This window comes from Phasianus colchicus, chromosome 2 (assembly GCF_987193195.1).
Source record: "Phasianus colchicus chromosome 2, bPhaCol1.hap1.1, whole genome shotgun sequence".
In the NCBI taxonomy this organism is placed as follows: Eukaryota; Metazoa; Chordata; class Aves; order Galliformes; family Phasianidae; genus Phasianus; species Phasianus colchicus.
Window position 1 is genome coordinate 75,149,137 of NC_143437.1, and position 23,047 is coordinate 75,172,183.

General features: G+C 37.0%; 1 protein-coding gene across 1 annotated transcript in view; it reads left to right on the top strand.

Moving 5' to 3' along the window:
- The window catches only part of MDN1 (midasin AAA ATPase 1), a 92,524-nt gene that overhangs the window by 22,697 nt on the left and 46,780 nt on the right, over positions 1-23,047 (top strand). Inside the window, exons 18-47 of the mRNA XM_090136019.1 lie at positions 634-778; positions 1,696-1,792; positions 2,658-2,771; positions 3,426-3,573; positions 3,760-3,870; positions 4,683-4,834; positions 5,341-5,519; positions 5,876-6,084; positions 6,590-6,736; positions 7,517-7,658; positions 7,794-7,928; positions 8,005-8,143; positions 9,051-9,189; positions 9,284-9,414; positions 9,558-9,702; positions 10,763-10,892; positions 11,421-11,648; positions 12,355-12,549; positions 14,037-14,245; positions 14,722-14,844; positions 15,851-16,048; positions 16,140-16,247; positions 17,434-17,622; positions 17,933-18,022; positions 18,131-18,391; positions 18,539-18,809; positions 19,554-19,713; positions 19,943-20,059; positions 21,171-21,379; positions 22,027-22,172. Of these exons, the coding sequence (XP_089992145.1) occupies positions 634-778; positions 1,696-1,792; positions 2,658-2,771; positions 3,426-3,573; positions 3,760-3,870; positions 4,683-4,834; positions 5,341-5,519; positions 5,876-6,084; positions 6,590-6,736; positions 7,517-7,658; positions 7,794-7,928; positions 8,005-8,143; positions 9,051-9,189; positions 9,284-9,414; positions 9,558-9,702; positions 10,763-10,892; positions 11,421-11,648; positions 12,355-12,549; positions 14,037-14,245; positions 14,722-14,844; positions 15,851-16,048; positions 16,140-16,247; positions 17,434-17,622; positions 17,933-18,022; positions 18,131-18,391; positions 18,539-18,809; positions 19,554-19,713; positions 19,943-20,059; positions 21,171-21,379; positions 22,027-22,172 (4,767 nt within the window). The remainder of the gene's footprint in view (positions 1-633; positions 779-1,695; positions 1,793-2,657; positions 2,772-3,425; positions 3,574-3,759; positions 3,871-4,682; positions 4,835-5,340; positions 5,520-5,875; positions 6,085-6,589; positions 6,737-7,516; positions 7,659-7,793; positions 7,929-8,004; positions 8,144-9,050; positions 9,190-9,283; positions 9,415-9,557; positions 9,703-10,762; positions 10,893-11,420; positions 11,649-12,354; positions 12,550-14,036; positions 14,246-14,721; positions 14,845-15,850; positions 16,049-16,139; positions 16,248-17,433; positions 17,623-17,932; positions 18,023-18,130; positions 18,392-18,538; positions 18,810-19,553; positions 19,714-19,942; positions 20,060-21,170; positions 21,380-22,026; positions 22,173-23,047) is intronic.

The following is a 23,047-nucleotide window of genomic DNA, read 5'->3' on the forward strand; positions in this document are numbered from 1 at the left end:
CATAGGGATTCCACTGAAGTATTTAATAAGAAGAATGTGTGCTATGTATGTATATGGAAGTGATTTGTGTAAGGTTTCAAATCCATGGTATTATTGACACTGTGTGTGATTAGGAAACTATAATGTTTTATGCATAGCTGTACTTTGTCATCCTATTAGTCTGAGTAGGCTTTCAAATTTTATAAAACGATCAGTTCTCTTTCTGAAAAGGACTATATAAATAGATGGGGAATGTTTGAATGAGTACAGTTTTTATTTAATATTGTCTAGTTCACTAAAAAATGTAATGCTGCTTTTGTCACTGTTTGGATTTCTTTAGATGAACCAGCTTATGAGTGCTGTCATTGGAGCTTTTGCACCAAAGTGTTAAGTGTAGCTGACAGGCAACACTGTAAACAAGAAAGCCTAGTTCTGTTATAAAGGAACAGATCTAAACAGTGAAAATTGTTTGTCTTTTATGACTTAGAAAATAATTGGTGTTGTTGAGGGAGATTAGTAAAACCGCAGTGGCCATAAAAAGATCTGGGACTGCCTTTTTGTCTAATGAACCCATAGACTGAAGTACAGTATTTCCTATGTGCAGATGATGTATCACTGCTGGTGATATGAATAACAGATTGATCTTATTTTTAGGGTACTCTGGCACAAGCAGTAAAAAAAGGAGAGTGGATTTTGTTGGATGAGATTAACTTGGCTGCAGCAGAGACGTTAGAGTGTCTGAGTGGTTTATTGGAAGGATCATCTGGGTCGTTGGTGTTACTAGACAGAGGAGACACAGGTACTTTTTCTGTGCTTTACACTGTGTTTTTCTGTCCAATCTGTTGAATTCCCAATCCTAAATAAATAACAAACATTTACCATTATAGTGAATCAGTGCAGAGTACGTGTTCTTTCTATACTTCACATTTGTATGCAAGAAGTGGGAGTTTAATTCACTGCATCCCAGGAGACTTCAGATAACATATTGTTGTTGCTTTTGCCTATTTGGATTCTACAAGGAATAGGACTCTAGTGCTTATATTAAGCATTAATGTCTCTGAAGAGAATTCAACAGGTGTCATTTTTTTCAGAAAGCTGAGCTAACAAATGATGCAAAGTCACTAACCCTCTGTCTTGTGCAGACCATGCTCCAGCCATTCACAAACCAACAGCTGCGTTGGAAGACAAAAATCCTCACCCCCTTCTTCCTCTGCTCCATTTCATATTGTTTGGCATGATGTATTTTTAGTAGCATGGGTCTTTGACCTACTTGGGTCACAGCCAGATCCCAGATCTAAAAGTGAGCCATAAAACTGCCAAATCTTATTTCATAAGCTTACAGCTGGAGACAAATGTTACATGAGCTCCCCAAGCTGTGTTTTCTTCCTGGCTGAGGGAAACGCTTCCCACTGTTACAAAAGAGACAAAAGGAGTTTCATATTGAGGGATTATATGATTTGTGAAATACTGGTGCTGGCTGTTAAGATATCCTGTTATGCACTAATCAAAGATTTCATTTGCTTATGACTGTTGTGTAAAGATACTTCCGCTAAATTATATGGGGTTATTCTCTAAAGAATTATCACCCTGGCATTTGAAGAAGATGTAGTAATGCAGTAATAGAAAACTGGCTAAGAAGAAATCTACCTTATTTAATGTAATAAATATCCTGGGTTTAGCACTAACCTTTTGATTTATGTTTCTGTTCTTCTTTAGAGCCTCTAGTACGTCACCCTAATTTTCGCTTGTTTGCATGCATGAATCCAGCTACAGACGTTGGAAAGCGAAATCTTCCTCCAGGAATACGAAACAGGTAGGGAAAAAAAAGAACTCTAACAAAATTCTTAAACTTTGATAAAGACAACAACTTTTCACTTTCTTTGTGAAATGATTCAGCAAAGAATGCCTTATTGGAAGCCTGAGTATATAAGTGTGAATTCTAGCTTAATGTGGCAGATGACTTCCACATCACAGTGAGGGTTTTTGTATGAAATAGGGTCAGGAAAATACTTATGTGAAGTTGCCAAGGATGAACAAGGGGTCTAGCAATAGTAGAGAGTGCTGTCACTGGGGACAGGGTAATAATAATTCTTTACGATTAAATTGTCAATGCCTAGGAGTGCTATTACAGCTTATGTTCCTGGTGGGGATTATAAAGGGAAGTGCTTCATGCCTTCTTGATCTTGGTAACTCAGAACTGTTGATGATTCTTGCAAAAAGCTATATATTCAGACTTATTCACTCAGAAGGAAGGTGGACTACATGGTAGAACAGGTATGTATTTGAAATATTGGATTTAAGGTATTGGAGATGTGGAGAATTCATTCCTTAATAATACCTGCTCCTGAGTGTATGGATTTTCTTGTATTTGATGTATTTTCTCCAGTAGCTGTACATGCAGCCCCTTAACAGATTCATAAAGATTGTGTAAAGTGTATATATGCACTTACTGTGTGTAAATAGTCATTTGCTGCTATTGATATACTGCTACTAGCTCCCTGATGTTAATAGTGAGAGGGGAGAGGAAGAGTGTGGTGCAGAAGAACGAATATTTCAGTTTCAGCATAACTCGTTAAGTTTAAATGATTTTATATATGCAGTTGTCAAAAATGAAATTTTATGTTTTTTTCTATTATTGTAAGATGTCTAAATGTTAGGAATTGATTTGACTCATACAGGTTTACAGAACTTTACGTAGAAGAATTGAGAAATGAAGGAGATTTGCAAATTCTTATAATGGATTACCTGAGAGGCTTGAATGTGAGCAAAAATACAGTACAAGGAATTGTAAAGTAAGTTGCTTGTAATTTCTTGGAATCTTTGCTAGAATAAGGCACAGAAAGGAAACATACAACTAATCTGTGGTTAGAATGTTTTGGGAAACACAGTAATGCTCTATACACAGCAACTGCCACAGAAACAGAATTTGGTAGATATAACTTTCTTAATTCTGTATTCATGGGGAGGAGACTTACTTTTTCTTACTAAGAAATGTATTCTTGGTGACGTCAGTTAAAAAAGCACTCTTGTTGCAACTTTCTTTCCCATCTTAGTGATGAAAATGGTTTGTTTCTGTACATCATACCAATGAAAACCGTGTGTTTTTTAACAAGTAACCTTTCTTTGCTGTAGACTAAAGCATGTAATCTTGCCTTACTAACCTGAACAACTGTTGAATGCTTAAGATACTGGTTTAAACTTGTTCTCTGTGTACCAAGCTCTCAAAAGAATGGTTCTGAAATACTGTGTTGCTTTGTTTCACTGGCTATACAGATGACAGAATTTGGCATGACTTTCTCAGCTTACAGCTTCTGAAAAAACCTGACAGTTGAAGATAAGCTTAAGTGTTTGTACTTTAATTCCTTAGAGGAATGTTCTGATCAGAAACAACATTGTATAACTGGAACTGTTTTCACCCCTTTTTTTTTTTCTTTTTTTTTTTTCAGCTTTTATTTAGCTGTGAGAAAGGAAGCTGAAACAAAGCTGGTAGATGGAACTGGACACAGACCTCATTACAGTCTCCGTACGCTTTGCAGGGCATTGAGATTTGCAGCATCTAATCCGTGTAGCAGCATACAACGCTCACTGTATGAGGTGATTACCTGCATTGAGGTTTATTTCAGTTTCTGAATTCACCACAGAATCTGTTTGGGTAAAGGAAAATCCTCTCTTCTGGGTGCAGTATTGAAGACAAATGATTCTTTAATTCTGATGTGTTCTGTTTGTTTTTTTCTCCTAATGGTTTTTTACTTAATTGCTGACAGTAACTTTTCTTCTTAGGGCTTCTGTTTGAGCTTTCTGACACAGCTCGACAGAGTTTCTCACCCAGTGGTTCAAAAGCTAATTTGCCAGCATATAGTCTCTGGCAACATCAAAAGCCTTCTCAAGCAGGTATGTAAAAATCCTACTTTTAAGCTTGCGAGTAATCAGAGTAGAATTTATTTTGCACTATTTTCTCTGCCCTTTTTCTCTTACGTTTCCTACACACAGTCTTGCACTCATGTTTGGGTTTTTTTGTGTGTGTGTAAAAAAAACCTAAAACTTTTTTAAAATTCAGCTCTTTAGTAATTTTTGTTTCTATATGAAATATCTTTATGCTAGATGGCTTATTTGTAAATATAAAAAAAATATGGAAGACTGGATGATTATAGTATTGTGGAGTGTAGGCAGCTTAGATAGTGACTCCAGTAGTTAAACTTAGAGGCTTTTGAGGAATTTTCATAGATTTTTTTTGTTTTTAGATCCTAAGCAAGCATCTTTGCTTTTTCTCTCATGAGAAAAGAGAAATCTCACTAATTCAGGGAGCCCAGGATGAGTTTGTGTAGCTGAATGGACAACTGGGATAGGGGAAGCCAGTTGTAAGATAAGTGTGTTTGTTTAAAAATCTAAATGTCAGAAAATACGAATATAAAAAGCTAAAAGCCAGTTTGCCATTTGAAAGTATATTTCAAAATTCAGTGCTATGAAAATGTCTTTAGAAACTTCTGTCTTTATGGTGCGAAGGTTCCTGCTTCATGACCTTGAAATAATCTGCTCAGGCTTTTCATTCTGTGACAGGGGGATGGTGCTTATTGCAGGAGTGCTCAGGGAGCAATTTAAAATGACTTATTTTAGAATATGTTACAGTAGTATAACAGTGGTTGTCTTCATTAGCAAATTCAAACTCATTTTTATAATCTTTTACTTCTGTCATGTCTCCTCAGCAAATACCAAAACCCCAAGGAGGAAGATTTATACACATAGAAGGATACTGGATTTCTGCTGGGGATAAGGAACCTACTGTAGATGAGACTTACGTGTTAACCCCTTCAGTTAAGCTTAATCTGAAAGATATTGTCAGAGTTGTGTCTGCAGGGTATGTCTTTTTTTTTCTGTTAGTAAACTCAGTTAAAGTTGCTTATTTGTTGTGTCCATCTAGTCTACATTGTTTAGCATGAAATAGATATATAGAATATAGATGATATAGATATATAGATTCTATTTTATATAGAATATAAAATAGAAGTTTACTTCTATTTTATACTTTTCATTGTACAGTGACTTGAGTTTATATTTCTTTCTCTTCTGAAACCATCTTACTGCTATACTGAGTTTTATTTCAGTGATCATCTAGAAATTTTGCAGTTAGAGTAGCCAGCTTATTTCACGCTTTTATATAGTAACTTCACAGGTAGCAGTTAGCATTTGTGGGTAAAGTTCCTCGTGTTAATCCTTTAGTGAATAATCTTGAATTCAAAATTAGTTAAATAGTGGTGTTTTGGTAATAAAGAATCTGTGGAAGACTCAAGTGATGCTGATATCTTGTATATGAGGAAGATATGACTTATGCTTCTAAACCACTGTGTTGGTTGTTCCTCTTAGGACTCACCCAGTGCTGATTCAAGGAGAAACCTCTGTTGGTAAAACCAGTTTAATTCGCTGGTTGGCTGCTGCTACTGGGAACCACTGTGTAAGGATCAACAACCATGAGCATACTGACATCCAGGAATATATTGGCTGTTATACATCAGATGCCTCTGGGAAGTTGGTATTTAAGGAAGGTGGGTCAGCATACTGCATTTACTTCACATTCCTGTGTTTCTTCCCTGGTTCTTTCTCTTTTGCCTAACTTGTCTCCTTTATTGCAATGGAGAGAGAATCTTCTGTAAAGGTAGTATTTACCTATTGATAGTCACTTATGCAAATTACAGTAAATTCTTAAGAGTTTATATGTCTCATCGCTATTCTACGTCTTGTCCTCTTGTACATAAAGAATTCAGTAGTTTAAGCAGTTGCTTCCATGTCTGAATTAGCTTTTACACTGAGTGAAAACTGATTACTGAAAGTATCTAAATGCATACTCTGTTAGATTTAATTTATTATATTTTTAACCAGAACTTTTCCTGTTCCCTCCAAGGCATCCTCATAGATGCAATGAGAAAGGGTTACTGGATTGTTCTAGATGAACTAAACTTGGCTCCCACTGATGTTCTGGAGGCTCTCAATCGATTGCTGGATGATAACAGGGAGCTGTTCATTACTGAGACTCAGGAAGTTGTCAAAGCTGACCCTCGCTTCATGCTCTTTGCTACACAGAATCCTCCAGGACTCTATGGTGGCAGGAAGGTCTGTATAATCTCTTATTTTGAGTAACTATGACTCTGGAGAGTGAATCCCTATTGTACATAGAAGTGTGATGTGAAAACCTACTGATGCATAGTATGAAATTAATATGGAACTCTAAGGAGGTAGGAGGTAGAAGATCTGGAATGACTGTAAGTACAACTGGATTCTTATTTAGGTTAGATACTGATATCAAAGCTCTAATTAATTTTGAATACTTGAGATTTAAGTACTATGCTGAACTGGAGTTGATGTATGTTATAATCGATGCAGTGTTTCTTGTTCATGAGCACTGGAGAAGAGACTTAATTTAAATTATTTATATATGTTTCAAAGCTCTTGTCCTCATCTAGACCCATCTCTTACACTTTCTTTTACATCTATGTGTATATGTTAATTTGTTTACTATGAGACTAGCCATATTTCCTTAGGACGTGTAGGAAAAGATTTATAATATAAGGAATATTGAAGGAAAGGCTCAAAGCAATAGCATATTCTTGTATTTTAGGTTTTGTCCAGAGCCTTCAGAAATCGTTTTGTAGAACTGCATTTTGATGAACTGCCAAGCACTGAACTGGAAACCATCCTGCACAAGCGATGCAGTTTGCCACCTTCTTATTGCAGCAAGCTTGTCAAAGTCATGTTAGACCTGCAAGTATGGGAGTCTTTCCTTTTTTTGTAGAAGATTTTAATGCTAAGTAATAGAAATTCATTTTGGGGGGGGATGTGTGTTGTGAACTGATTGATATAGAATGCAGTTAAATGAAGAAAATCCACAGTGAAGTACCTCAATTAGGTGGTCAGGATAGAGAATAGGGAAGATGATGTCAGATTTGGAAGAAGGCCAGCAGCAGCAAAATTAATAACTGAAGGCCTTGTGTTTTAATGTGTAAAACCGTTTCTTGGCCTGAAATCTATAATAATAGATTTGTAGCAGCATTTGGACCATGCCAAATTTGGTACTATTTTTGAGCAATAGTTTTGACTGTGTTCTGGTACTCCTATGTGTTTAATAGGCACTTAACACTTAGTAAATAGCTAAAACTATCTTGTATTGTAAAGCAATTGCAGTAGTATAAAGCGAATCACACTCTTTCTATAGCTTTCTTATACTGAATATCTTAGTTTATTTTGCTGTACTAAAGTAAAGTAAAACTTAAAAATTATTAGCATTCCTTTTGGTGTAGAACCTCATTCCTTGTTTGGATTTTGCTTTATTCCAGGTACCTATTTTCTTACTTACTATTTTTACTTATTGTAGTATTTTGCTTCTGGGAACCTATCAAATTTGTTTACATATAGGTACTTCGGGACTTGTGACAATGTTGGACTTTTTTTTTCCCCCCATACAATTCATTTGAATGAATGTCATATTAACCTTGTGAGTCATTTTCTTATGAGTCTGAATTCTTTTCACATCTTGTTCTCATACCAGTCTTACCGCAGAGGTTCAACAGTTTTTGCTGGAAAGCATGGGTTCATTACTTTGCGGGATCTGTTTCGTTGGGCTGAAAGGTACAGATTGGCAGAACAGCTGGAGAAGGATTATGACTGGCTTCAGCACTTAGCAAATGATGGTGAGCCATGCTGCTTTTCTTCAGTTGTTTTGAAGTGTCTTTGGGGAATTGCATTGTGACCCCAATAATTAGGTGTAAGCTTTTATTTCTAGTTAACTAGATAGTAATTGATTTTTCTCTTCCTCTGTTTTATAGGTTTTATGCTTCTGGCAGGAAGAGTGAGGAAACAAGAGGAGGTGGATGTTATACAGAAAGTCATTGAAAAGCATTTCAAAAAACGTATATATCCTGAGTCTCTCTTCTCAGAGGAAAGTGTCAAAAAGCTCTTGGGTGAGTTTCTTAGAAAAAACATGTTTGTAGTTCTCTGGATGTGACTGAGGCTGATCGATTGATTTTTATTGTGCAGCTAAATCCTCCACACAGATGTCAGTGATGGGCAGAGATTTTAAACATATTGTCTGGACTCAAGGCATGAGGAGACTTGCAGTTTTGGTGGGAAGAGCCCTGGAGTTTGGTGAACCTGTACTGCTGGTGGGAGAGACTGGGTATGATACAGTTTGTGTGTAGTGTTGCGACAGCCACAGAGTTGAATGCACAAAGACTGACCAGGCTTAGGTGCTTTTTTGGTCTGGGGCATTGAAGTCTCTGTCATGGCAGACTTGCAACTGTTGTTTTTTCACAATTCCATTTAGAGGGAAGATAATCGTATCTCTTTCAGCTCAAGTCTTTAACAAGATTGTATTGCATATGACTTCATAGAAATGATATAGGAAATAGTAAAACTGAAATTCCATTTCTACTTTTCACAAGTTGCCCTCTAGAATCTTAATGTGTCTCACTGGGAAGTCACTTTGAGAAGTTGTGTCAGTTTGCTGTTTGAGAGCATGTTTGTATTTTAAAGGCTTGACAGACTGTAGGTGAGATACTACCTTTTTTTCCCCACTTCTATGCGCTAAGAAGGAGATCAGGAAAATAGATGCTGTCTGCTCTTGAATTTGTTACAAATTTGAAGAGTAGATTTTTGTGGAAGAGAAAGGAAGAAATACACAAGAAAGAGTGAAGTAATGTTTTTCACAAAATGGGAGCTCCAGGTCCTCAGCAGTTTATTTCCTCAGACTTGAAGATGGTTAAGACATGTAGCATCTCCAGTTCACTGAAACATTAAGCTAGTTTGCTGACTGCAGGGGCAGGCTGAAATGAATTTGTTTTTCAGCCTGTAGAAATCTGTCAGCACAGATAATAATTTAAATTTTAACTAAAGGCATCTTATGCAGGTCAGCAGCAGTTGTGACAAAAATGGCTTCAGACTGCGTATGTTTTAGTTCAAGGAAAGGAGAAGCAGGAAACTTGCATTCTGAGCCTTTGTATCATAGATATTCAATGAAAGTTTGAATCCTGTCCAAAGTGAGCTGGTTTTTATTCTCACTTTTTCAACTATATGGCTTTTTGCAGATGTGGTAAAACTACCATTTGCCAAATCTTTGCAGCATTAACAAATCAAAAGCTATATTCAGTGAACTGCCACTTGCATATGGAGACTTCAGACTTCCTGGGAGGACTGCGACCAATCAGACAGAGATCAAGTGACCAGGTTTGTGTGGTATTGGTAGTAGCTGGTAGTTACAATAATGGAAACAAAAAATAACAATTTTTAATGACTTCTCATTTCCTTTTCCATTTCTTAGGAGGAATATGATGGTTCTCGACTCTTTGAGTGGTGTGATGGACCTCTTGTTTTAGCAATGAAAGAGGAGGGTTTTTTTCTCCTAGATGAGATTTCTCTAGCAGATGATTCTGTTCTAGAGAGACTTAACAGGTATGTCTTAAAAATGCTTCATATTAAGTATCTTCAGATAGATGTCATACAAACATGAGCAGAGTAAATCTAGCTTTTTAGGAACCTCTGTTTCTTGGCCTAATTTTAAATTAACTGATTATTTTTTTTTCCTAACCCTATAGTGTGCTTGAAGCTGAGAAGACATTGGTTCTTGCTGAAAAAGGTGGTCAAGATGATGAGGATAATGAAGTAGAACTGTTGGTTGCAGGAAAGAAATTTCGTATCCTTGCGACTATGAACCCAGGAGGTGACTTTGGGAAGAAAGAGGTAAATATCAAAGTCAACTGGAAGTATAACATACTTCTGGTTGTACTAACTGTTTCATGATTAGAAGTCCAATGCAAAAATGCATCAACTAGCTCTGGCATTCAGTGCTTTCTGGTTGGAGCCTGCCACACTGCTCTAAAGGATGATTAGGATACACCTGTTCTCCATCACTTCTGTGTACTCACATTTTGACAGTACTGTGTCAATATTGAGCAGAATGTCCAAGAAAACTTAGAAGCTCTAAATATTGTAGGTAGGCTTCGTTATTTATCAGAATATTTTGAGTATGTGAAATGTGGTTCATGAAGCAAGCAAATTCAGCCCTAGCATGAAGCTACAGTAGTGTGAAACTGAATCTCAGATTATTCTCCTTAAGACTTTTCAGAAAGTGACAACTAGAAGTTTTCTTTTCATTCTTACTGAATATGTTACATCTCCAAATATGTTTCTCATTAAGTGGAAAAAAAAATCTGTTTTTGAAGTTGTTTAAAAGCCAGGTTAAAAAAAATGTTTTAAAGTGATATTGAGGCTAAGAAAGGAGCTCTCTTAACGGCATTCCATTAAGGCAGTTTCTACAGTACAAAAAAAAATTGCTGTAAACCAGATTTTTAATGGGAATTTCTTTCTGCATTGCATTTGCACTACTGAATTTTGTTTTGTTAATTCAGTGAGGGTTAAGAAAAGAATTATGAGAAGGAGTGTTGTAATTGAGGCAATTTCCATGTGGTAGTTTGTTTCTGTATGCAGATTACATTTCCATTGCTTGATACATGATGTCCTGGAATGAAATGGAGTTTTGGTGTTTGCAAACCAGCTTTATTTCTTTTTATATTCTTTTGAATTTTCTCTTTTGCTAGCTGTTTCCTGCATTGATGCCATTACTAGAAATGTTAAAATTCCGTGCTCTCAAAGCTGTTAAAAAGTAGCACTATAAAATTAGAATTGAGGGTGTAGACTGCTCGCTCTGTTGTTCTCAAGTTCTGTGGCTGCAAGACTATCATGCAACCTCATGTAATGTGCTGTGTAAAATGAATTTCTATATAGTCCTGCTTGTTTGCAGCTTTCTCCCGCGTTGCGCAACAGATTCACAGAGATATGGTGTCCACAAAGCAATGGCCGTGATGACTTAATACAGATTGTAAAACATAATCTTCACCCAGGATTGTCTCTGGGTGGAATAAACCGTCAAGGTGGGTATTTTTCTGTGTGTCCAATTATACAAGCATTATTAAGAAAATGAGCCATCACTATTAAACTTTCCTCAAAATTTATACCAATGTGTACCTTTTCATTGAAAGTATGTTTGTCTTTGGGGGCAGTTCAGCAATACTTTAGACTCTGTTCCTCATTCATGGTGTCTGTTCTTTGATTAGCTGGAGGCAAGATCAGGGCAGATAATTGAATTGTCCCCAGCTCCTCAGTGCCCAATCTTAGTTCTAGTGTAAGTTATTGAAAGAACTGGCATTCTGTTTTCTGCCAGCACTTTGCAGTTAATATTAATAATTTGATTTTGTCTTGCTACTTGAATTTAAAAGGATGTGTAACACAGCACAGGCCTGGATTTATTCTTCAGTTGGCCTGCTTATTAGGGCATAGAATACCCATCTGTGTTCATGCATTATGGCTGCATGTACATTAAAATCATGCTTCTTATATAAGAGTACAGTATATTTGACTAGTAATGTCTTTTTGATAACTAATTTTTGACTTTTTTTCAGGAGCAGACATAGCAGAGCTCATGATGGACTTTGTTGAATGGCTGACTAATCAAGAGTTTGGTCGCCAGTGCATTCTCAGTGTGCGAGACATCTTATCATGGGTTAATTTTATGAATGTCATGGCAGAGGAGACCAATTCTGCCAAGGAACATAGTCATCTTCATATTTCTCCAGTGATGTCTTTCATCCATGCTGCGTGTTTGGTGTACATTGATGGAATCGGATCAGGTTTGTCTTCACTGCTCACTTTGTAGTGGAAAAAATAGAAGGATATTTGTGTTGATACGTTTGAGCAGAATGCTGACAAAATGCTTTGAGGCAGCAGGGAACTGTAACAGGAGAAGTTTTCATTTCCATTTGACAATATTTTGTTGTTTGTGTTTTCTTAACATATTAGAATAATACAGCAAGCCTAAGTAAGTTGTAGGCAGTAATAATAACACTGCAGAGGCAAGCACAGAAATGAAGAAAGCCTGTGCTTTTATCAAGTCTTCTAAGCTGCTGTATTGTGATATCATATTTAAGTATATGACTTTGTATTACTGTCTTCTTCCTAAACCAGAGGCTAGCCACTATCATGTGCATGGTTCAGAATGCATGTCTGTCTCTTTGGCCACTGGCCGAGGGAGATGGGGAGGGAGGGGAAAAATTGAAAAGCCACAAGAAGTGCAGGTAAAGAAGGCTAGGGAAACTGTGGTCAGGATGGTCAGGATGACAGTGATGGTAGCAGAAAGGCTTTGGGAAATGTCCTTAAGTTCTGTTGGTCACAGAGCAGTTTAGCTATGTTAAATAGTTGTGGAAATGCTGACATGTAAGAGCACTTACACCTGAACAGACTACTGCACAAAACTGGCATCTGTGAAAGAACACTGTCTACTTGTCATTAGATGAATGTGTCTTGGTATGGATGTGAAGCACACTTTCCTGATTACAGGTACAACATCCTGCTCAGCTGAAACAGCTTTACTAGCTCGTGAAAAATGCCTGACGTTCCTCTGTGAGAAAATGAGTCAGTTCCTTGAACTGACTGATTATCAGAAGAATGAGCTGAAGATTTATGACAGAACGAAGAAGGAATTTGTGTGGATGGACAACTTTATGGGAATCCAACCATTTTTTATTCCAAGAGGCAAGAGACTGTGGGACTGGGTGGACATCTGTTCTGTGTTTTTGCTCCCATTACTTCTGTTACTCACTAGATTTGGTGAGGCACTGGAACAGGTTGCCCAGAGAGGTGGTGGATGACTTGTCCTTGGAGACATCCAACATCGGCTGCACCAGACTATGGGCAACCTGATCTAGCTTTAGGTGTTCCTTGTTCATTTCAGGGGAGTTGAACTAGATGACCTTTAAGGGTCCTTTCCAACTCAAACAATCCTATGATTCTCAGTAGAATATCTAAAGAGTTGCAGAACAATTAGTAGTTTGTTATGAAGTTTAGAAAAGTGACTTTCCTAGCTCCAGTTGTGGTAGTGGCAATTAGGAAGAAACATTTGTTTCTGTGGTTTTCTGTCACTTTACACGATATGGAGAACATCCACTAAGTTCAGCCTAAAGCTATGGGTCATCCTGGCCCTTGTGTAAAGCCTGGGAATCAGGGGTCCTAGGTACAATCCTTAGGAAGAATAATGTCCTGCCTTGCTATATTGTTTCAAAGACTTGCTATGATTTTTGCATAGTTGCTTAGTCTCTGCATTTCAGTTCCTCATGTGTTAAGTTAATACAAATGATTCTATCCAAATACTGTTTTCTGCTCCTAAAATGTCCCTGAAGTAAGCCAGGGGACCAAAAAGCAGCAGAGGTTCAACTGTGAACTTTGTAGTTCATCTGGCTGATTCCTAGTAGTACTGAACTATGTAGATTATATTCCTGATTCTGTATTTGTCATTCATCTCTGAGCATTTTGATATTATGGATTGTGTTAGTCATATATGAAATTGTACAAGGTAGTGGCATTTGTACATTCTTTGATTTCCCTTCGGATTACTAAGGATCGCAGGAGGAAGGATCTCTTTCATACTAAAAAACTGTCGAGATCTGTAAGATAAAACGATGATTAATTAATACCATGTATGACCTAAGCAATGCTATTTTTGCAGAATTTGAGGAGTGATGTTCCAATGAGTTATACTGGTTGGAATTTGGCAGCTCAGAGGCTCGGTACTCTCCCCTAATCATATGTCCTAATAATAATAAAGAAAATAATGTGCTTAGCACGTTTTAATTTCAGTACTTTTCTTTCACAGGACAGTCTGGGTCTGTATATTGAGCAGATTAGCATGATGTTCTACAACATGTTGGAACTGTTTCCTTCAGTGCCAAATTTTCCAAAGCTTTTTTTGATTTTACAGAGAAATTGACAAAGTTTAATGGCGAAATATGCCATATTTATTTGCTTTTTGGAATGTACCACGTAAATGAAAATATAGGGGCTGAGTCACAGCTTTGGGTCTAATAGAATGCCTGATCTCTGAGAAAGGGAGACAAGCTTTACCTCCGCTGCTTGCTGTAATGAGATCAGCAGTTAACAGGCAGAATGATCTCATTCAGAAGCACGCTGTCAACAGCTCCAATGTAAATATTCTGGTCTAATAGTTTTCTTTCCCTTTGTTTTAGGCCCTGTTCTTCAGAGGAGCAGTGTTACGGATTATGCTCTCAATGCTGGGACTACTGCAGTGAATGCTCAAAGGCTATTGAGAGCCCTACAGCTTAGCAAACCTATTTTGTTGGAAGGGTCACCAGGTGTGGGCAAGACCAGTCTAGTTGCTGCCCTGGCAAAGGCCTCAGGAAACTGCCTTGTTCGAATCAACCTGTCTGAGCAAACGGTAGAATAAAATACTAACTTTGTAACTTATTTTTTATAGTAGGGGAAGTTTTTGTTTAACTTAAAGAACAGTTCTTTTCAGATGTGGCACTGAGTCTGAAATGTCAGTATTTCCTCCTTCAAAAGATGAGGTGGGAAGGGGAAGCAGGAAAGAACAGTGAAATTAATTGAGTGATGCTAATTTTAGATTGTGTTCTTTTCAAGTGAGGACATGCAACTTTGTTTGCTGTGTTTTGTTTGACTTTGGCCAAGTTACTTGAAAGCACCTTTTAGGGCTTTTTATTTTTCCTTTTTTGTTGTTGTTTTGTTCTTTTGTTCCAGTTTATTTTATTTTTGTTAAATACAATAGCTTTCAGCATCTTGCAGTTACTAATTGGTTATTAGTTTTTTCTTACATTTAATGAGTGTTTAAAGGTGAGGTGAAGCTGACTGAACTTCTGTAATTTTTTTTTTTTTTGCTATTCTTTACTTTCAAAGGATGTGACAGACTTGTTTGGGACAGACTTGCCTGTTGAGGGTGGTAGGGGAGGAGAATTTGCCTGGCGTGATGGACCACTATTGGCTGCATTAAAGGCTGGACATTGGATTGTGTTAGATGAGGTAAGTTTTGAGTACAAATAAAGTATTCAGGAGGAGCAGAAGTGATGATATGTGGCATATATTTTGGCATGTAGGATCTTCAGAAACCTACGAGGTTTGGTGACTGACATAGATTTTTGCTCAATTGCAGTCATTTTCGTCTTGTGCACAGTTGAGGATGATCTTTCCACTTAGAAGATTAAACTCCCTCTAGGAGTCTCTCTATCCATTGGATAGAGGAAGTGTAAGAGATCAGCTCTGAATTATAATAAGCAAGATGAGGATTGTGTCTCAACCTAACTCACTGCAGAAAACCAGGGCTTTTACATTTTTTTGAGGGAGGAAAGTATCAACACAAATTTTGGGACATGTGCTCTCTTATGGTTCTATTTCACTGAAATAAAAGGTCTTTTTTGGGATTGATAAACTGTAGTGGCTACTGATGGAGATCAAGAAAGGATTCATTTTGTCAGTATAAAGTATGGTGCTGCCATATGTTTCTTTGTGTACCAAATAGCAAGTGCTTTCTAGCGTAGACATACACAGAGCTCATGTCTTTTTGAAAGCATGTGTTCTAATTATTGCCAAGTGCAAAATCTTAAACTTTTGTTTGCGTACCTTCTTCTCCTGTTGCGAAGAATGCCATCTTAAATAACCATGAAATTTAAGTATCCCAGACCATCAGAATGAGAGAAAGAGAGACTTCGGGTGTCAGAAATGTTTCTTCTGAACTTATGTTCATATACCTTGAAAATGCAGATCTTATGATGGAGATTTGTTTTGTTGTCATCATGAATATCAAATCACAGTAATAACAACAAATGTAAATAAGAAAAAGTGTTACTTGTAGTTGTTGCAGTGTAATAACAGTCTAGCTGGAGATAATAACAATAATATGTGCAATAATATGGTAGCACTGGAACAGCAAGGAAATTGAATTTATCTTCTGTGTACTGCGTGCAGTTAAGCAGATCATACAAATGTGTTTTGTGGAGCATTGATATTGTATCCTTATTTCTTTCCTCAGTTGAATCTGGCTTCTCAGTCTGTATTAGAGGGGCTAAATGCATGCTTCGACCACAGAGCAGAGATTTACATTCCTGAATTGGGAATGAATTTTCATGTACATCATACAAAGACTAAGATTTTTGGATGCCAGAATCCATACAGACAAGGAGGTGGAAGAAAGGGTCTGCCCAAGTCCTTTCTTAATAGATTTACACAGGCAAGCATATTTGTTTGATGTAAACTATGTCATGGTCTTTTCTTGTGGTTGTATGGCTGTATCAACACACTGCATGTTCTTTATTATATAGGTGTATGTTGATCCACTATCAGCAGCAGATATGGAGTTTATTGGGAGCACGCTGTTTCCTGCCATCGACAAGAGTATTATTTCTAAAATGGTTGCTTTCAATAACAAGGTAAGTAGATATTTTGTTTGTGTAGAAGTAAGCATAATGCTGTAACGTTTAAAAAAAAAAAAAAAAAGTTGAATGTTATGTTTCCCAGCACCTCTGTAGGGAAGGGTGGAAAAGAGTGTGGATGAAAGAAAAATGGAAACAAATGCAGAGGGAAATAAACAACACCAGTGAACACCATGTGAATTCTTTTAGCACTACAGTCAGACACATGATAACTTGTATGGGGACTGAGGAAGCATTTATTTTTCACAGAAGATAAAATATGTATATATTACTAATAATATGTATGATATTAATCTTGATATTAGTCATATTAACATATTAATATGTTTTTTAAAATATTTTGAGGTTTTGAAAGTAATTATGGTTTGATATCTTGATGAAGTAAGCTGAGAAGGAAGGTTTTCTGCATACATGGGTTACACTTAAAGTGCAAACAAAATGAGCTGTATCTTCAATAATAACATATACTTCTTTCTAATTTGAATTTCTAGTCTAGTTTTTATTATGTGTTGCTATTTGAATGGTAGGATCAAGTGAAAGTAGCACTTGACCTTCTCAGAAGTAGCAGCTTTGAAGGATGTGTGGCATTCTTCTGAAAACCTGATAAAGGAAAATCTTTCCTGGTAGGATTTGTCTATGACATGAGATACAGAGAAGCTCAGATCTAAAACTGTGCTAGTTTAAAAGATGTTCACTGAATGTTAATTACAAAGCATCAGCTTAATAGCTTTTTTTTTTAGCTTAGATGCTGCCATTCTGTTTGAAGTGTAGTATTTAAAATTCACAGCAAGAATTTTTTCATCATCATGCTTCTGAAATTGCATTCAATTTTCATGTCATGAAACAAAAAAGCATAGTAACGTTAAGAGAAAGGAACATTCTGGGGTCCTAGATAAAAATACTTATTGGCAGCATCTTACTGGGTGTTCATTTAGAAAATACAAGAGGGGGAAACAAGGTTAGCTGTGAGTAGCATGATGAAGAACTAGTAGATGAGGGACTAATTAAATCAAGCTTTAGTTCTTGACATCTTCGTAAAAGTGAATACAACTTGTTCTCTCCTGTTGTCTGTTATGTACAGGGTGCCAAAAGCAGTAGTTCAGTTGAAATTCTTTTTTTTTAATATTTGAAGACCAGTGCATGAGTTGGAATAAAATATTATTTGTATTGCTACTTTTTCCAGATCGATAAAGAGATAATGGCTGAAAAAAAGTGGGGACAGAAAGGAGGACCCTGGGAGTTCAACTTACGTGATCTTTTTCGCTGGTGTCAGCTTATGCTTGTTGATCAGTCACCAGGATGCTATGATCCAGGCCAACATGTATTTTTGGTATATGGAGAAAGAATGAGAACCAGGGAGGACAAAGAAATGGTGAGCTGTGTGTTCAAACTGTGAGACTGAAATCACTTACCAAAAGTGTTTCTCTTTTGTTGAAGTACTTGTAAGGAATGTTTCTCTTTAAGTTGCAGGAAGGTGGGGTTAGTCATGGAGTTGCTTCTGATAGCTCATGCTTACTTTAATTGTTCCTGTGCTTAGAATTAAAAGATACTTGCGACTAATCTGTTTTACTTACTATCACACTACTGTGAAGTTGAGAAGGAAGGCTAATTAAGATTCAAGTCTTTAGAACAGTGGATAAATTAAGCCTGATTAGCCTCATCTACTCTTTCAACTGTTTCAGGTTGTATCTACATTTAGAGACATTTTTGGCCACGAGGCTTACGTGTATACAGGAACAAGAGATTTTCACATCACTCCATATAACATTCAGGTAAGCTTTTGACGAGGTTTTGGGAGTGGTGAGAGAAGGAAGCAGTTTGTACACCTGAGCACACATTTTCCTTTGAGTACTCACCTATGTGTCTCTCACCCCTTCTAGATTGGTTATTCAGTTCTTTCTCGTGGCAACTATATTCCTCGTCCTGGCAGAAATCTGTCACTTCTACATCATTCACTGCAGTCCCTTGAGTCAATAATGAAATGCGTGCACATGAGCTGGATGGTAATCCTGGTGGGCCCTGCAGCTGTTGGCAAAACCAGTCTTGTTGAGCTGCTGGCCCATCTGACTGGCCATCGACTGAAAATCATGGCAATGAACAGTGCCATGGATACAACTGAACTCTTGGGTGGATTTGAACAGGTAAATACTGTTTTGGTAATAAGGCAGTGTTTCTGCTTCCTACCTAACTGTAGCCAGTCCACTGTGATCTTAATGTTTAACCACCAAGTGGAGCTTTAGGCACTGTGGTCTTCTGGATGAACTAACTCTGTAATGGCATATTTGCAGGTTGATATTAATAGACCGTGGCTGCGACTGTTGGAAAAAGTGGAGAATGTTGTGAGCTCATTAGTAAGGGACAGTCTGCTCCTGACAGAAATTTGTGCAGATGATGCTGAACTTGTGCTGCGTGCTTGGAGCAATTTCATCCTGAATTACAAACCTAAGTCTCTGGGTGAAGGAGGAAGAAGTGTTACAGCTGAATTAGTGAGCAAACTGGAGGGAATACTTGTACTTACCCAGCGACTGAACAACAAAATAAGTTCTTACTCAAAGGCAGGTATGTGTGGTGATTTCAAGTAAGTCTGTTTCTCTGAAGAAAATGAGAGAGATGTGGATCTGGAGTGAAAGTTTGAGAAGGTTATGTAGGACTCTTTTTTTTTTTTTTTTTGGTAAGTTTTGTTCATGCTGTTGTTTATACTACTTGTATAACAGCCCAGCTTCTGAAATAGTTGGATTAGTGATGGTCATTGGGTTGTGGGGTGCTTAATTTTTTGTGTGTAGTTTTACCTGGTAGTGATCATTACTCCAAACTGAAATTCTTTACAGGACTACTAAACATATGATGCAGTACAATTCATATCTTATGTTCCCAAGTTGGGAATTTGGATTTTTTTCTTGTATTTGATCTCTGAAGCATTAAGTAGATGAGCTTTAGAGATTTCAGCAGTATAATGTGTAGACAGTTTTGTTTTTTTTTTTTTTTTTTTTTTGTAAGGTAGTTGATATTTTTAAGCATTGTCTAAAATATGGAATTAATATCTTCAAACTCTATATAACTGAGGAGAAAGTTTGAAGGAAGGTATCTGACTAGTTTATATTTATCTGTATTTGCAAAAGCCTTGTATCCTCATGGATTTTTCCCATGGGAGATTTACTTGCAGAGTCAGACTTTGCGGTTATGTTTCTACCTTTTGGATGAGCATGGATGTTTATTAGCAAAATAACTTACATATTTTTCTTACATGGAACAGGAAATTCCATCAGTAATACAGGTCTTGATGTTATATATGCTTCATTTCAGAGTTTGCTCTTCTGGTAGAAGAGTTCCGTCGTTTAAAGCTGCAGCAGGTCCAAGCTTCTGACTCTAACAGCCTTGGCACTTTTGAGTGGGTGGATGGGATGCTGGTTCAGGCCCTGCAGTGTGGTGACTGGTTGTTGATGGACAACGTTAACTTTTGCAAGTAAGAGATTTTAGTGAATGCGTTTCCGTGAGTAAATTTCTTGACCTTCCAATTGTACTTACCATCTCAGTGAATGTGTTTACAACTGAACAATTTTGTGTTTCATAGCTGTGTATGGAAGCAGTAATTTTCATTCCCTGGAAGAATCTTTGTCTTCCTTCTTGAACTGCTTAATAGTTGATGGTTTTGAAGTTACCTTATAACCACATGAACGTTCTTTTAAATGTAGCCCCTCTGTGCTGGACCGTTTGAATGCTTTACTTGAGCCAGGAGGTGTTCTTACCATGAGTGAGAGAGGTGTGATAGATGGCACAATTCCTACAATAGCTCCTCATCCAAACTTCAGGTACTTTGTTTTTCTGCTTTACTTTTTTACTCTTTTTTTTTTTTCCCCTGTGCATAAAATAGGTTTAGAAAAACAATTATCAGCTGTGATCCAGTGTTCTGGTATTGTGAATGCTACTCATGTTTCAGTGTACTGCACTGTCACTGACTACCTGGCAAGGAAAAAAACATAGGATATACAGCTTAGGAGGTTTGGCTTCATGTTCCTGTTCCACTACAGAATTACATTGGAAAATTCATAGCGATATACTCATGTCTTAATGTCTTTTTTTTTTTTCCCCTCCTAATTTGGTATTTCAGCATTTCCCTATCTCACTGTAATGGTGTTCAGGGTACAGATATTAAAGATAGCGATGTATTCAGTTATGTTGGTAATAAAAACTGGTATGTGGATGTGCTGATCTTTTTTCCATCTTTTTCCAGTAGTTCTGAGTTCATGCTTCCTGCTGTGACAGAACTTAAAAAAAACAACAACAACAAAAAAAAGAGAAAAAGAACCAAACAAAAACAAAACAATCAAATTGTCTATCTTTATTCTACTCTGAAGTAGTCTCTGTGAGAGATGGGAAGAGAACACACAGAATACTCTGTATGATTCCTATCTTTCTTAAATTTGTAGAAGGAATATAGGAACTTCTAGGCTCAGGTTCCTCTGAATTGGAAACAAGAGCTTTGACTTTTCGCAGAAGTTCTTTTTAGTGCATTATATCTCAGATTTTTTTTCCCTCCTTGTTTTTAGGAGTTGTTTGCTGATATATAAAGTATGTGGATGTTGGCTATTTTGGTTATTAAATACTACCAATTTTATCTGAAGCTATTGCTAAGAATTTTAAGTCTTTTCTGTAGCTTAGAGGCCTAGTTCACTTTTTTTAAGTAGGCAAATGATAAACACAGCTGAGAGCTTAGAAAAAAAATTATGCAATATATCTGAGTAATTTCAAAGTATAATTATACATACACGTTTCCTATTTAAATTTGGTGTGTGTGTCTGGCTTTCTAGATATAAGAATTTTCATTTTCATGAAGATGAATTTACTTTATGGAATAGGGGATTTGGTGGCTTCAGAGTGATGTTTTCTAGCCCGAAGTTACATCTTATGAATATTCAACAGGCTTTTCCTTTCCATGGATCCTGTTCATGGCGAAATATCCCGAGCTATGAGGAATCGTGGGATTGAAATTTACATTTCTGGGGAAAATGATGGAAATGTATTAGATAATCTGGATTTAAAATTACTGCTGCATGGTTTGGGCTTAGTGGGAGATAGCATCTGTGATGCACTTCTGGCTATGCATTCAGAAACCAAAACATCAATACCAGGTAAGAAGTGTCTGTTCAGTATTTTAGTAACACCAACTAGAGCTCCTTCCACTCTTTAACATTAAAACTTGATTATTGTATTGTGTAATGTCCAGATATAAACAAAGGCATAAAAGTATTATCGGGTGGTTTTTTTTTTTTTTTTTTTTTGGTGGGGTGGTAATTGGTTTATTTTAGGTTTTTTGCTGTTGTTTTTTTCATTCTCAGGAATGGAAGTCTACCCAAATCATTTAATAAATAAATAAATACAAATGGGACTGAGTGTACTTTGTTAGGAGACATCAGACACTGGCATGATATGTATATTTGTCTGTTACCGGAAGGAAGGCAATATATTCTGAGTGCAAATCAGCAAAATGGAGGGTTTGTACAAGGCCTGTTCACATTGTTCTTTTAAGCTAGATGGCAGTTAAGTTTCATTCACCACCTCAGCTACTCGATGTTCTCTTTTGAGTTGATCATATGGTAATTTAGTCTAATCAGATTTTTCTTAACCTTGGGAAGAACCCATTCAAATCTGAGGGGCTAATAGGATTTGTACAGTCAGATCATATTCAGAGGCTACAAAAATGGAGATTGTCCCCAGAGTTAAAAGGGTTGACAATTACTAAATGTTCTTCTTATTCTAAATGTTGTGTATCTTTCAGGTTCTGTATCATCTTTGTCACCTTTGCTCCAGGCTGCTGTGTTAATTGTGCAGCAGATGCAAAGAGGCCTTGGATTAGTGAAGTCTTTTTACAGAGCCTGTTGGGAAGTTTATGGCCGCTCACAACAGTTGCAGAGCAACCAAAAGGTAAAAATCTTGTATGTGAAGGTTCTTCTTGCATTGCCTACATAGAAAATGGAGGATCTCAAAGACTAGCTCTGAGAAATATGTTTTGTTTAAGTGCCTGAACAAGGGGTTGATAAAGATAGTGCTTTTGAAAGGGTGAGAAAGATGAGCCAGGCCATTTTTAAACATTCTGTCAGGTGTTTGTTAGGTGATTATTAAGCTTGATTAAGTGTCATTGGAATATTTTTTATATTTCTTAGATACTTAAGATTTTTTTTAGCTCTAGTGTAAGCAGTAGTACAGTTCTACATGTAACAGATCCACTGCAACTCCAGAAGTAGTTTTTTGTTGTTGAAGGGTAAAGCGCAGTGAGTTTCAGCTGTTGCTTATCCATTCATTACATGTTTGATGATACTAAGCTGAGTGACGTGGTGAACATGCTGGAGAATAGCAATGCCTTTCAAAGGGACCTTGACATGCCCTGACCATATAGTGGCCTTCCACTACCTAAAGGCTGTCTGTAGTAAAGATGGGAGCAACGTTTTATTAGGAGTGCAGTTATAGGACAAAGGATAATGGTTTTTAAACTAAAAGAGGGTAGGTGTAGAGTAGACTTCAGTAAAGAAATTATTCCAGTATCCTCACTGCCCTTGTAGGTTGTCTACAGAAACTGTGTGTTCCCCAAGGCTAGGTTGAATGGGGCCCTGGGCAACCTGATCTAGTGGAAGATGTCCCTTCACATGACTGGAGGATTAGAACTACATAATCGTTAAGGTTCTTTCCAACTCAAACCATTCTACAATTCTGATTCTAACAGAAGTCAGATGGGAGTTGTATGTTCTTATTTGAGATATTCTCCAGAAGATAAATACATTTGGTTTATTGGCCATTTTGTA